General features: G+C 40.9%; 2 protein-coding genes and 1 long non-coding RNA gene across 4 annotated transcripts in view; 1 reads left to right on the forward strand and 2 right to left on the reverse strand.

The window, feature by feature from the left end:
• LOC128885947 (thyrotroph embryonic factor) overlaps nt 1–15,302 on the reverse strand; it is a 62,785-nt gene that overhangs the window by 42,559 nt on the left and 4,924 nt on the right. Inside the window, exon 2 of one of the 2 annotated variants that reach the window (XM_054140367.1) lies at nt 12,451–12,480. The exons of the other annotated variant lie outside the window; for it this stretch is intronic. Coding sequence (XP_053996342.1) covers nt 12,451–12,480 — 30 coding nt within the window. The remainder of the gene's footprint in view (nt 1–12,450; nt 12,481–15,302) is intronic. 2 annotated transcript variants of the gene reach the window in all.
• LOC128885954 (uncharacterized) lies at nt 131–2,822 on the forward strand. The gene is made up of 3 exons (XR_008459695.1): nt 131–468; nt 1,539–1,599; nt 2,397–2,822. It is a non-coding gene; the product is annotated as an uncharacterized LOC128885954 (long non-coding RNA).
• Nucleotides 3,010–15,302, reverse strand: part of LOC128885939 (uncharacterized) — a 57,607-nt gene continuing 45,314 nt past the window's right edge. Inside the window, exon 6 of the transcript XR_008459694.1 lies at nt 3,010–3,137. The gene's annotated coding sequence lies outside the window, so the exon portion shown is untranslated. The remainder of the gene's footprint in view (nt 3,138–15,302) is intronic.

The following is a 15,302-nucleotide window of genomic DNA, read 5'->3' on the forward strand; positions in this document are numbered from 1 at the left end:
TTCTTTCCCCTCTCTCCCCCGCGACGACGTGTCCACGAACCGTTACCGTACGAACTCGTCCACAGAGAGCCCGGGTTCCGCGAGAAGCTTGTCTTTCAGCACCGCACGAAAGCAACGAACAACACACCGTGGTAGCACACTGGACGTGGCGCGTCCTCCCCGCGGTGGAACGGATCACGAGTCGGTCGGTGCGTCCTGGAGAACAGGAGGGAGAGCCGAGGAGGCGGCTCGCACGGAAGGAGAGCAGTACGGTGCGGTCGTCGTGTGCCGACTGTCAAATTCAACGACCGTCAGCGTTCTATGCGTCGTCGGTGTTCGCCCATTGGGCCGTCACCGTTGCCGGAAGCGGTGCTCCTATTGGCTCGTAGCTCGCCGTTCCTAACGGTGGGGGAGAGACGAGACGCGCCTCAACGTCGTCCTGGGACCGGGTTCCGACCAGGAGAGACAGCACGAGGAAGCCCGGAAAGGGTAAGAATCCGAGGGGTAGGGGAGTCGGCGAGAAAGATGCTCAAGGGGTTGACGGAGAGAGGCCTGACGGTTTCAGGGAGAGAGGAGGTGGAGAGACTTCGATAGACGGACAGGTAGAAAGAGAGAGGGAAGAGAGAGAGAACGAACGCCGTGCGTGGCTCAAAGCTGCGGCGTCCGGAAAGACACTGGAGTAGCCGCGAACGTCGGCTCCGTTCCACTCGAGGAATATGCTCACTCTCTGTCCTTCCCTCTCTCCTCGTCGCTCTCAACGTTTCTCCTTGCATAGCCACGCATCCACGTTCCCTCCACCGACGCAACGCGACGCTTCGTCTCTCTCGTCTTCGCCAAACATCCGCTTTTACCCGCCCCCACCTCCCACCCGACGCCCCGTGCTCCCCTCTCTCGACCGTTCACGCGCGCACCGCGCAAGATTCTACCACTTTTGCGCTTCCTACGCTCAAGTTCCGTCTCTCTCTGTCACGCCTCGTCCAGCCAACCTTTCTATCTCTTTCTGGACACTTTCCCGTAGTATGTCCAATCGCGCGACAACCCCGTGGACCATGGGTTTTTAAGTGGTCGCTCTACTATGGTGGTCGAAATTTCATGGTTTTTTCAAGTATTTCTTTCCAGGACAAAATTAAGTACAATCTTTTTCATAATTTGAACTTGTAAAACTATGAAAAAGAACAATAATGTCATTTATAATTGTGAAAAAGAAACGAAGCTGAACGATTTTATGCAATGTTTAGTTATGGTAAAAATATTCGTATGAAATGACAAGCATGCCTAGGTATGCATAAGGTTTGTAGTATGCGTTTAGATCCAACCTGCATCGTACTTCTTGACATATCATCGTCTTTAGTTTAGTTTGGTTGAAAAGGTATAGGTAATTAAGAAAACCTACGAAGCTCATCGTATACAGTTATATACCTAATAATTCCCACGTTTCAAGATGCCGACGAACCATTGCAAGTTCAAGCTTGACCATTATTAACCAGTTTCTGCTGCGTATTCAGTCTTGTTATTTACACTTTTTCTTTCACTTTTTCTCGCTAATATCAAATCTACAGGCGAGACACTGGCGATCTCGGAGAGCAAAGAACCGATCCTCCTCGACCTATCCATCTTCGAGTAAGTAGGGAGACGTTTGAATAGGTCACATAGTAATTGAATTTACATAAACATTCGCAGTCTACTAATAAGAAATTTCGATAAAGCAAGTATCAAGAGCCCTGGAAAGAGCGTTGCTATCGAACGATGAACGCATACAGAAGGAAAATAGCGGTTGAGCGTAGTTAGATATCTTTCTTCAGGAACAACAAGGAACCCTCTCTCCGTGCCCCACTCGAGCCGACATGGAACGGTCCTGTATACATATACTCCCTCCTGAGGCTCGATGTCGCGGCATTTCGCCACTTTCGATTTTACCTGGCGAGCACAGCCGCTCCGTTACCGTTAATTTCATGGATCGGTCACGATCGAACCACGCACCAGGAAGTGGGTCGATCTGACGTAGAAAACGGGGACAGGCTGCGTACGACGACGGTCCTCTCGCGATCTAACGTCAACCGCGCGTTCCAATTTCTTTTTCTCTTTGATGCTCCACTGGTTACTTCGATAGACTTATCTAACGAACGAGGAAATTGTTATTAGTAGACCGAGGATGTTTATGTACTTGTAATAGATGAAACAGTGTAAAATGTATGAGAATTAGATAGATAGATTTGCATAATCATCCGCAGGCTAATTATTAGGATTATTTGATTAACCCTTTGACTGCGAATAGCGTATATATACGGCCTCCTTTCGGGGTTTTCTTTCGCAATGGAAGGTAACGATATGTGTTAAGACAACGTAGAATTCATCCTTTAATAGCAATCTAGATCAGTAAGGTGAAGTTTGATAAATACTGCGATAAGGATTTGCAGGTAACGAAGATCGAAACATTGGCTGCGGTACTTTGAGAACAGATGCACGACGCGTGGACTTGAGAAGAGTTGACGTTTCGTTTTCATTCGCATCGACGACCTTTCTTTCTCTCGGTGGCTCCCTCGTCGATTGCCGGAGAAAGGGAAAAAATGCAACGGAGGAGGGCGTATAGGGACGTTAATTCTGGTGGAAGAGGCATAAAGCTCTGAATCACCGGTGAACCGGTATCACCGTATACTGAACGCGATGTCTGTTCTGCGAACGCGGAAACCACGAGGAGCCAGCAGTCTCGCGCGGCTCACGGAAGGATTCCTTTCTCCTCCTTCGTTGTCGTTCATCCTCCTACTCTTTCACTCTTTTTCTCTTTTCCTCGTTCTCTTCCACGTACACAGAGATTATCTTCATCCTCTTTGTGGCGCTTTTCTCTTTAGCCAACACGCAGATGCTGCGTTCATTCACGGTCGCTTCCGAGGCATCCTTCGGCCGCTGTTTGCCCGGTCGCGCATAATGCAATAATTATTATTGGATTTGTGCAAAAATTATAGTGGTTTCTTTCAAAGTTAAATTTCTGCGCAAGAAAGTGTTATTGGAGACGTTTATTTTGAAATTGGTTTGCCAGTTTTTTGTTTTTAAATTTAGATGTTTAAGGATACGGTTCTTAATCTTTAGCTTTAAATGACCATGCTATACTTACGAGAAATTACTCGTAGATTCGTCTATGTTAAATTTCCGTGACTTACCTGAAATGAAAAGAAAAAATGGAATTAATGTCAAAGAGCAAGTATGTTAAATTATATCACAAGGGACAAACATTTTTTATATCAAGATAACATGTTGGCTCAAAAATTTATGTACAGCTACTTTTTTTGGAATCATAAAAATGCGTTATCATCATCATCGTCATTATTTCTATAGTAAAACGAGACTAATTACGTAGCATTCAGAGGAAAAATTTCAAGGACGGATCTTTGAAAAATAGATAAAATTAGTTTAAATATTCGTCGAAAAGGATAGAGAAGGAAAGAAAAAGAATCAGAAAAGAAACTTTTGATTCGGTCTAATAGTAATAACAGGCTGTTAAAAGTTAACAAGGCGTTTGCATTTTCCAGCGTTGCATAGAGATCTCGATGCGAGCAAAGACGCTTTCGTTTCCCGGCTAAAGGTTAAGCTGTTGCTACAGTCTAACGATGGCGCACGAAATGGGGATCGAGACAACCTGTTGATCCTGCTGCTTCCTTTCACTCCCGGTATCATGAGCCGCGGCCAAGAGAAAGAAGCGGCAAATCGGTCAACTGATTTATCACGACACAGTTTCGATATTTCATAATCGACAACCTCGGCTATGCTTATACGCCAGTAAAATCTGTTGCCCTCGACGTATACCAGGCTAGATTTACCGAAAATCCATAATAATATGTATAACCAACATACGCATATTCAGGGTTTACCCAGGGTTTACCTGTCAAGTTATCCCACAATTTTTTAGGTATTTTCGGTAGTGCGATTACAAAATGTTTATCAGTTTTTGATGAGCTACATATTCGAACATTTCTAAATCTGAAAAAATGCTTTTGTATGTAAAAATGTTAAGGTCACCTTGACTTTTTTAAATGGCACCATATGTTTTAGACCTCAAAAGGACTTTTAAGTTGTTAATTTTTATTCTCGAAACTAAACGTCCTATGAATAAACTGTAAATATAAAAAAGTTTGTAAAAGTAATGTATCCCTTTCTTCGATATTTCTTTGAAATATATTAATTATTGAAAAGATAATAATAGTATGCCATTATTAATTGAGGCTTATTCGTTAAGAACGGATTCCGTTTGACACAGGCAAAAGTACTATTGGAACTAGCCTAACGGGTGCCAAGCCGAAAGAAAGCGGTTTCATTTCGGAGCGTTTCGCTTTTCGTGGCCGACTTAACAACAATTTTAGGAAGGCCCTTCCAAAGCGAAGAGTGAGGAGGAAATGGGGAGAGCTGGGCCCACCAACCTGATTCCGGAATCGCGGCAGGAGTAGTAAGCACACGCGCATTTCACTAGGAGGAGAAAGCGACCCACCGAAAGTTGTCGTTTTCACGTCTGGCCCGGTCCTGAACGAACGACCGTCGCGAATCTCGGTTCTTCGGCAATGGGATCGATCCAATAATCAATTTGGCTTCGTTTTTTTTTTGTTTTTGTTTTTTAATCCATTTAGTGCCAACCAAAAGAATCGTACGCAAGCGAAGAATACCAAACTAAGTTGATGTAATGTAGAAAACAAATATTAAGATAAAAGTGTGAATGATATCCATCGAATCCAAATTAATCAGGATAACGTAAGTTTTGGTGTTATTTCAACATTGATACCAAATTAAATTAAAATAACTTTTTAATAATATAAATTTCTTATTTACAAAATTTTACTCAATAGACTGTAACGACATCATTATTTTGTTTACAATAATATTTTGACATTTTCCAGATTCATGCGTCTCGGGGGGGCAGAACAGTGCAGACCATGAAGCCATACATCGCAGCAAGAAGTCTACGAAGCCATACAAAAAGTGAAGAATTGTAGCAAAAAATCACGAGTAACTGTAACATGTTCAATCTACTACAATAGCGCTATTTAAAATAATTACTAAAAATCACTTATCTTTCTGCCTAGCCAGAGGTATGTAACCCCCTATCCGAAGTTATGTTTCTTTGACGAGGAATACGACTTTCATTCGCGACCATATTTGCCAAACAGTTTTACAGCTGACAAGCAGATGTTGCCAGTGTCGAGAAACATTTATGTTATAGATCACAGAACAAGCCTGTGTGTTTCACCGACACCTGACAATTAAAGATCACCAATGAAACGGCCTACCGAGCATGTGGCGCTGCTTCGTCTAACGAAACGCGTACTAACTCCGATCGAACGATTCAACGTAGATCTTCTACAGGGTGGGTCGGAAACTTTAGAATACTTGAGCAGGATGTATAAATCGGAATTTTTGTACACAACTTTATTGGTGATAGATACAACTGCACAAAGGAGTGGCTTATTTTTCTACGTATTTTTCTTCAACAGAATACACTTTCTTCGTCAGATAGGAAGCTTCCTAATTCCCTTAGGAATCAAAAAAGCAGTTTGCTGATGCAGTAATCAATTGTACAAATACACAGTTGAACCGCTGCAGCGCGCTGTGTCGTTTTTCAATGTTTCCTCTGTCAGTGGAGGACACCACCCATATGGCAGTCATATGGAATCGGATCTGGATTATAAGGTGATTATTCGAGAGGTATTCAGTGTATTTTAGTGAGTTTATCGTGAGTTAAAGCTGCTATATGCGTTGTCGTTCAGAAACCCACCGCGAATCAATTGTTGGCGTAGTTTGGTGCTATTCTCAATAAAGCTGTGTAAAAAAAATCCGATTTATATATGAATCATCCTGATGTTCAAAGCTTTTGTCAACCGAAAACAATTCCTCTCTCTGTGCGTATTCCAGAAACCGACTGTTTTCACTTTACATTTTCGTGCTTTTTATTTTACTTAAACTTGACGAGAAAAAACTTGCCTTCTCCGGCGCCGCGCCGCCTTTAAGATTCCTTGGAAGGAAACGAACAACTTGGCTGCTTAACCCAATTATCTCTCGAAAATATAGCACTCTTTTTTTTGTTAGGGTGTTGGACTCGATTCCTCGTCCGGCGGATATACAATTCAACGTACATAAATAAATAAACGCTGAATCGTAATTACGCTTTCATGACATTCAATAATTAAGTTCCTTGTACAAGAAAGCTTGACAAGTTGAGAATTGCTTTGATCCATCGAGGACAAGAAAAATAATTGTCCAGGAATATAATAGTTTTCAGAAAAATTCATTTTTGTACATTATGTAAATATTAACATTGATACATTTTTATTGCAAAATGTTAGTCAACTCTCCGACAATTTGTGTATTTAAACTACTAATCAAACTACCAAATACATACTTATATGTTCTGAAATTTTGTTTTCTTGCATTATCTAAAATTATCCTGTATGTAATGTACTTATTGTTATTATTCTGATGAAAAGAACATTGTATTATTGATTTGTAATATACACAAACACTTTTAGAACATTTCGAAAATTACCATTTGTCCCGGTAGATCGTTGAAATATCACACTGTACCACGCATCGTTGTTCCAACGACTGGTTGTCAGACGACGGATCATATCTTGATCGTGATACTTTGACGAAAAGGGAATTATTCTCATTTAAAAATGACATAAATAAAATCGTGGCTGGCTGTTAGATTATAAAGATAAAGAACGTTGCTCGGTAAGAAGCTTCAAGGTCCAGTAACCGCATTTTTCAAATCTTTGCCCAATTTACTCGTTTCGTTACGATCTTATCGAGCGTTCTCTACGAGGATAATAGCTCGTTACACGGTTTATATAACTTCGTAGGTGTTTAGTGACCGCCTTTCGATAATTGATCCCTCGTATCCGTCTTTAATAATCATCATCATCATCAGCCAGATGAAAGCAGGCAACGTTTACAGTACTATGCAAAAATACTAGTATAAAAGTACTAGTACAAAAAAGTCTAGTCTATACATACTACTACTATATACTATACACTGTATATACTAGTATATATAAAGTAATAACAAATACACATCATGTTAATTTGATTAAGACGGGTCTATCGACGAGTAATGCAAGCTTCGTACGGCACGGCGGCCTCAGACTTTTGCACGATACTGTAATATCGTTGGCGTTCCGTTTAACAACGCTTACAAGCAGCAGGCTTGCAATTACCATTTCACGGTATCGAGTCGATTACACAATTGGGAACGAAAAATATTTTTAGCGCTCCACGCCGTCGCGATAAGCGGGCTAACGATTACGTAATAAATTTATTCATTCCTCGCTGTCCTTCTCGCGACTACGACGGCGATCCTCCCCTCTTCAGGGCTGGCCGGTGTGATTGATTATAATTATAAGCCTCTCGAACTCGAGCTAACGAGTTTACCTCGAGTGCGTAACGAGGCTGGCCATTACGCGACCGCGATTACATGGAAAAATTAATTGATCCTCGATCTCGTCTTCGACGCACACCCGCTAACGAGGTCCCTTTTCCGCGACCTTTCCTGTCGCAAAAATCAACCGCGACGCATTCGCCGCCTTCGATCCGCTAGTTAACTCGCGATTACGTACGAGTATGCCAATTATATGAGAAACGGATGAATTCCTTTTCGCGATTGTTCCCCGTTATCGCGATAGAACCGAGCCGAGTGTTCGACTCGACTAGCCTGGCATAGGTATTAAAGATGACGACGATAACAGCTGCGTTTCGAAATTATGAACTGTGATCGAGGATCACGCGAGTTTCGACAAGTTTGTACCTGTGGCGTTATTGTTCTGTTGGATGAAGGGCTATGGAAGTTGTATGTACGGGACCCGTCGAGACTTGTCTTGCGTTAATTTTTACGTAAAAGGCTATTTTTTGGTGGAGACACCAATCTATCTTCTTCTGTCTTCAGATATCGAACCAGCTTCGAAGTAATTAGTGTGGAAACTAGCAGGTAAATCAACCGAAGACTGAAGTCATTTTCTTGCGTGACATTACTCACGTGTCAGTTGAGAATTAAGCAAACGAATAACCATCCTAAAGTTTACCAACACGTGATCAGTTGGTCCACGGAGTCTAGTAAGATCAGATTGACTCAAGAAGAACCGACTACACTGGGAGAGTCTACAAGTTTTTAAAAAAGACGACGTTACGACGTCGTAATGTTGACGATATAATACATTATAGAAATCGAACGACCGGTTTTCAGTGGAAACATGCCTTCTTAGGCTGACAACCGTGCAGACGTGACTTCACGTCACGTTCACTTCGCGCCCTGTTATTTAAATGGTTTTCCATCATTACGACAGGGCGGCTCGTTAACGTGGGCATATAATTACAATCAATGATAAGAATAACGATAATAATAGCGTACCGATTGACGCGTGCATTCCCGTTTCGAATCGTTTCATCAGTCGTTGTTATCGCGGCGTAGATGAAGAACGCATTCACCCTCGGGCGGTTCTTTCCCAAGACTCGAAGGTCGACTTGGAATTTCTGAACGTTTTGCTGGGGAAACTGGAGTGTACTTAACAGAGGGCGGGGAATGTAGCGAAAGCATCCAGATCGATGGTTTTGGCACTCGTACACCGCGTATCAAAACTATACGAATACCTGAATTTTTAAGCTTTCAGTATTTTAAATTAGACCATATAAATTATTACTAAATACATTGATAATGATGTATATATAACAATTGATTTGTTACTATCGTGGTAATAATAAAATTATGTGGATGACGCCGGTTTAGAGAAAATGTCGATATCTAAGCTATTGGTTATCAATAGATATAAAAAATAGCCTAATATAAATTCTGACTGCACATTGGTATAATCCAGTCAATTAACAACATTAACTAAACCCACGTGAAACAAGTTTTACTCTGTACGTGAACATGAAAGGTATGCTGGATTACTGCTGGAATTACTTAAACTAGGTGAAATAGTCACGTCAAATCGTTATCAATGGCAATTAATCAATTTGAACGATGGAATGACGGAAAAAAGACCATTTACTGGTGAAGGGAACTGTCAGGTTATGCTGAGCTACTTGATAACACTCGGTTACACGTTGCTCAGAATAATAATAAGTGACGAAGGATAAAGTCATCTTTAGCATGGGTTGAAAACCTCTTCCGCAAACAGCATAGTCTTCAACCTTTAGGCCTTCTTAACCGTTTGACTGCGGGACGATTTTTGTTGGAAACTTCAAGAGTCGTAGAGGTATGAATTTTAAGTACAAATTATTTACTTATTGGTTAGTAATGATTTGCAACATTTTTAGAAAAAGCCTCCACCGCTGTCCGCGCGGTCTAATATTACAGCAAAGTCGTATTCTCGGTCGTTGCTTGAACAAATATTGTTAATAATTAATGTAACTATTGTCGGAAGTTAATTTTTAGTTATTCCAGCTAGCAGATATAACGATGTATAAAAATTTCTCAGGATTACTATCGTTCTTCGAGGATCCTTCGGTCGGTATGGATCTCGCGATCGCGCGGCCGTGTCTCGCGTCCCTCCTATTTTTGCGTAGTGTAGTAACAGTTCCCTTAATTATCGTAGCTTAGTATTGCTCGTGGGAACCTTAGTTTAGTCTGGTTACTTTTAAGGCATGCATATACGAATGTCTGTCCTGTACCAAATAATTATTATTAATTATTTCTTCAATTCTTTTACTTGTTCGTAGGTTCGTATTGGACTCGGAACTTTGTTCTCCATTTCGGTCACTACTGCTTCATGCTATAAGCAGAGTTGAATCGAATAAAAAGTTTACGTTGGTAAAAAGTTACTCGGAAGACGCGTAAAACCATCCACCTGTCTTTTTAACGGTGGTAGGTACAACCAGAGGTCGGACTCCCCTTCTCTATCTATAATATCTTCTTGGCCAAAACGCATCGAAATCGATTGCCTACACTTCGTGGTCTCTACTTATCAGCAAGAATACACTAAAATGTAAATTGGAGACTTGGAGTCTCGTTGGAAGCCCAATGAACGCATCTCGGTCTCTCATCAGCTCAAATGCCATGGATTACGCATTAAAGTGTCCTTCTCGACGAGTGGATCGATCACCTCGCGTATTTCTTGGTCGTCGATCTGTGGAGTATGCCACGGCGACGCGCGACGGTACCAGATATTCTCGTTTCACCGACAACGTCGCCAGTCTTGCATTTTATCTGACAAGATGTGGCAATGCCGTGTTATGGCCTAGGTCTCGGCTGACGTTATGGAAGGATAATTCCATGCGGTCGACGCTTGGTCTCAGATTTCGCGTACAGATCGTAATCTCGCCGAGGGGAAGAAAGGGGAAACTTGGACAGCCTGCTCCTCGACCCTTGGTAAACTTGGTTGCTTAAAAAAAAAAAAAAAAGAAAGCACGGCGCTTAAGAAATTAACAACATACACGAGGAGATTAAAACCACCGGCAAGCCACGCATGGAGGATAAAATCCATCGATCTAGCTGGACAATGCTTCGAACGACAACATTTTCTTCTATTTATCTATTAAATGTTTAGTTTCCGAGAAAATAGGTAGTAACACTTTACGCGGCTCACCCTGTGTAATCCTGTTCCGTATCATACAAGTTCAAGTAAATTAATAAATATGGTTTATCTTAAACCGAATTTCAATGTATGCATCCAAAGTTAACTCGGCGTGTAAAGTGCGCGTAACGCGAATTAAGAAGAATACGTGTACGTACATACTCCGCGACAGAGGGTTAATAAAGCTACATCGGTCCCATCGCGATACTAAATGACGAGCAAATATTTCAAATTCAAATTAGTTTCCCACACGTGTGAGAAAATAGTGGATTATTTATTAATACGCGTAATAAAAATGCACGAGAACACTGACAGTGACGGACAATGCAAAATGGAAAGGATAAGTCCGCGTTAGCGTAGAAGCGTCCAAGCAATCGCCGCAGCTTCTCAGCGTACGAGATGCGTAATTAATAGCCTCGCGACTTATAAATTATTGACGATGAAACGCGTCGAATTAATGCACATATTAAACGGCCTTTTGTCCAGGCACGAGCAGCCAATCCCGTTTGCATCCGCCCCGCGGAAACTCTGCTCGCGCTGAAACGGAAAACGGAGAGGAGCGATGCCGATGATGATCCCGAATCGATGATTCTTTTATCGGTGCAAACATGTACATTTTTAACGAAAAGTTTTTCTACTCGATTTACAAGGACGCGACTAGTTGTCCTAACGGACATATAGTACATACAGTACAAATCTCATTTTGTAAATCAATATTTCCGTTGGCAATTCATGTAACGGAAAAACCTGCTTACATCCATTCAATAGTTTTGTGAACAGATGATTTCAGACCATTTTCTCCAATAATTTTACAAAAAATTTTGTTATTATTTCTTTATAGAGTTCCTGAAATCCTATATCAGTTATTAACAATTTCTCCATCTCTTCAAAATGTGTTATCAATCACTTGTTATGTCACACCCAAACAATTATTACGAAAAATAAATTCTAATCACACAAAACCAATTTTATTTCACACAATCTTCATTGGTACAATTTATTTGATTAGTCACTTTTCATAAAATCAACCATCCTGAATTATAGAAAATGAGGCATATTTCATCATGCTCGAGAAGGATTTTAGTGTATTCTACTATTATCTTCGTTGTTATGATTCCATAATTCACCGAACGGTTAAAGAATAGTTTTATAATCGTCTAAAAAATATCAAAATTCGAAGTGGATCTTGAAACTTGAAATTTTAGATTTCGAAATTCACAAAGTGATTTTTACATCCAAGTAGATTTTTCCGGGCAGTAACACTGTGTACTCTCCATTCGCGTTTAATTATTCGAATAAACTTTACTTTCATTTTTAATGTCCAAGTTAAAACTGCCATGTCCAACAGGAACAAATCGGATGAATATGTAAAATTTGTAACGATAGACGTTCCAAAAAATGGTTCAGGTTATGAAACGTAACCTCAAAGTCTGCCCATCTCTAGATCACATCCGTGATCGACAGATCTTTCAATTGGACAGGATTCGCAGTAGAACGTCTTGGTTTCCTTCTTCTAATTCCTACGTGTGTAAAAAAAGGTGTAAAGCAAGGCTGGTCACCATGACTGCATCAGCGTCCGACTCCCATACTGTATCTATAATATCTCTATGCGTACATCTCATATGCTAAAGCAGCCGTGGCGTCCAACCCTAGTGTAAAGCGTGAATGAAGAACTGAAGAGAGAAAAGAGCACATGCAAATGAGAGACGCGCGCCTCACTGATGTCTTGTATCCAGAAGTTAGCAGTTGGACGGAAACGATGATCATCGCTTGGATCGTTCGTTCAAGGATGGATGCAGAACCAAAAAATAAAATAAAATAAAATAGAGGGCGAAAGACGAAAAAATTAAGAGAGAGAGAGAGAGAGAGAGAGAGAGAGAGAGAGAGAGAGAGAGAACAGAATGAGCTGTCGTTTGTCACTTACCCTTCAGAGAGGATGTTATCATGGGGTCACCTGAAAACGACACAAGTACAATATTGCGTGAACGTCATGTGTGAAAATGAGAGATACAAAGAGGGAGAGAAAGTGACAGATAGATATAAAAAGAGCGAGAGAAGCAGAGCCGTATGAAAACTATTTCGCGGCTGTCGTAAAATAGCTAATTGACAAATGTTAAAGTTACTGGAGATGAAAGATCAAAGAAAGGGAAGACAGAGCTGTGTTCGCTATTTGTATCTATTCGTTACTGTCTACAGGCCAGTCACCACAGATTTTATAAATACGATAATCAGAGATAGACATTTTACAAATTGTATACATACATATAAGTGTAGATACATGTACATTTTGAGTATTACAAAAAATATTATTATACTATATTAATATAAATATATAAATATGTATATATTGTATACTAAATAAAACAATAAATAATACGTGTTAATAATTGTGATAGATATACCACAAAATGTGTATTATCTTGAACTAGATAATAAATCAATAACATTTAATTTCAATTTCTGAATAAATCGTTGTTTCTTTTAAAGTGGTAATAAGAATCTATCACGAGTCTGGCCCGTACTGTTTAGAGTGAGACACATGGACAAACATTAAATGAAGCGTCAGATTTTGTGGAAATTTGAGTATGTTGCAGTCTTTAGTGATACTTGATCACATTTCGAAGGATGTTTCAAAAATTTCAAAAATTTCAAAAGAGCTATAATTCTGGAAAGAAATGCACGGTTAAAAAAAAACTGATTCTCAATCACCTTTGAAATCCATAAGTTTTGAAATTTTGAAAAATCGTTTCGAGACACATTCATCTATCACTAAAGACTGCAACATACACAAATTTGCACAAAGTCTGAGATGTTGCTCGATTTAATGTCCAATTTCGCGTGAGAAATAACCCAAGTTGTTCACGCTTAGCCCGACGAATAAACCACAAACCAGGCTCGCGATACACATTTTTGGCCCGATAACCCAACCTCGAGTCGCACACGTGCTTGTAGGACAAAGCTTCGGTATTCATTTCAAAATCAAAAAAGAACTATACTTTAAAGTAATTCGAGCAACTAGAGTCCTCTTCTTCTTCTTCTTATTAGTAAGGATGTAGAGATCTGATCGGTAGAAGAAATGAAACGGTCAAGCAAGAAGTAGAAAAGAGAGCTAAAGCTTAGGTTGGTGTCCGACGGCCGCCGACCGCCGACCGCCGGCCGCGGCGCGTGGGCCCGGCATGGCATGGCATGGCGAAGTAGGGAGGGTGTTTGGACCGGGATCGCAGCGCAGAGGTCAGGGATCAGCCATGAGCCACAGAAAAGAACGGGAAAACGGTCCTCTCGTAGCAGATAGGGTATCTCGTCGCATAATGCGCAAGTGGGAGACTCGTACAGACACGCTTAGGACCGAGCCACGACCGTGCCACGATCGAGCCAATGTCTTCGCGAACAAGACTCTCTTCTTTGTTCGCCATGGATTCTTTCTCTGATGCCCTCCTCCCTTTATTAGGCTTTGTTTTACCTCGCCCTTACCACCGGTGAATGCGATTCGTTGCGCCATGCCGATGCCGTGACGCGCCACACACGAACCTAATGTTATGCGACTTTTGCACATCGATCCTGTCACCATTCGTTCCCATCCATGTTTAGACTTTCATTTTTCGTGGATGGGACATTTTTAGCGATTTTCCCGGGTATTGTCGCGCGAATCAATGTTTGTGAGAGATTTCAGGTGGTTTTACGGAAGCTTTAATCAGGAGCTAGACAGGCAGTTTTAATAGTAGCGTTCATGGGATCGGTCGCAAATTGAATGAAAAATGAAAATTCCTAAGCACGTTTCTATCTATCCTGTTGCTCGAATGAGAATGAAATACTTGCTCGGGATGGTTCGCGTTGGCCATGATTATAGGATGAGACGAGTAAACGAAATAAAACCGCTACCGTGACGTTATATCGTTTCGAAAAGCCACGGAATGAATAACGCGTATAATCGGTTGATTAGAGAGAATGATATTGGCAGAAGCTCGTATCCTCGAGCGTAAGTGTAAATCTATTCACTGTCAGGATGCAATTATGCCGGTGCGTTGCAACGCTAACTAGCACCGGTTTCGAGTTAATCGCGAATATGAGTTATCGGATGTTTCTACCCTTGCAGCCAGGTTCCAATAAGCAACTACGGTTAGTCGTTTCAACGTTCGGAGACACCGCTATCATTTACCTGTGAAAGAACCTGTTGAACGTGTCCAGTGTAATTGGACACTGCACGACCTTCGCAAAGATCAATATTATTTGCTAATGTTTCGATTTACATGTGCATCGAATAATTTGTTACTTAAGGTAGTTGTACAGCGAATTTATTTAATGGAGGATTTTACCAAAACTTCGCTTGAACGTTCTTTGATTAAATATGAATCTTATGAGGCTGTTTCGATTTAAATTAATCACTCCAGTTTTATGAAAAACGATAATAAAATTCTGCGATTTTAACACAAATCCCCATGAAACATTCAGATTTTCACGTGAAGCGCGTGCATCTGCTTGCACATGCGAGTCATGTCAGCGCGTGTGGGTCGAGCAGATCTTCCGGTGGATTTCGCCCGATGACTCACCGCATCACCTACCTCGAATCGAGCTGTTATTTTTTTTTTTTTTTTTTTTGTTAACCCTGTTAGTACTTTAGAGCCGATAGATCGATATTTTCGAGAATCGCGGATTAACTCGTGAAATCAAGCGAACAAAGGTCGTATGAAATTCCATTTGAAAAGTAATCGATTCTAATCGACTCGTTCTCGATTTCATTGCGAACTTGGTAGATCTTAAATCTTTACTCTGTGCCGT

The sequence above is a fragment of the Hylaeus anthracinus genome, unplaced genomic scaffold, assembly GCF_026225885.1.
Source record: "Hylaeus anthracinus isolate JK02 unplaced genomic scaffold, UHH_iyHylAnth1.0_haploid 11982, whole genome shotgun sequence".
Taxonomy (NCBI): Eukaryota; Metazoa; Arthropoda; class Insecta; order Hymenoptera; family Colletidae; genus Hylaeus; species Hylaeus anthracinus.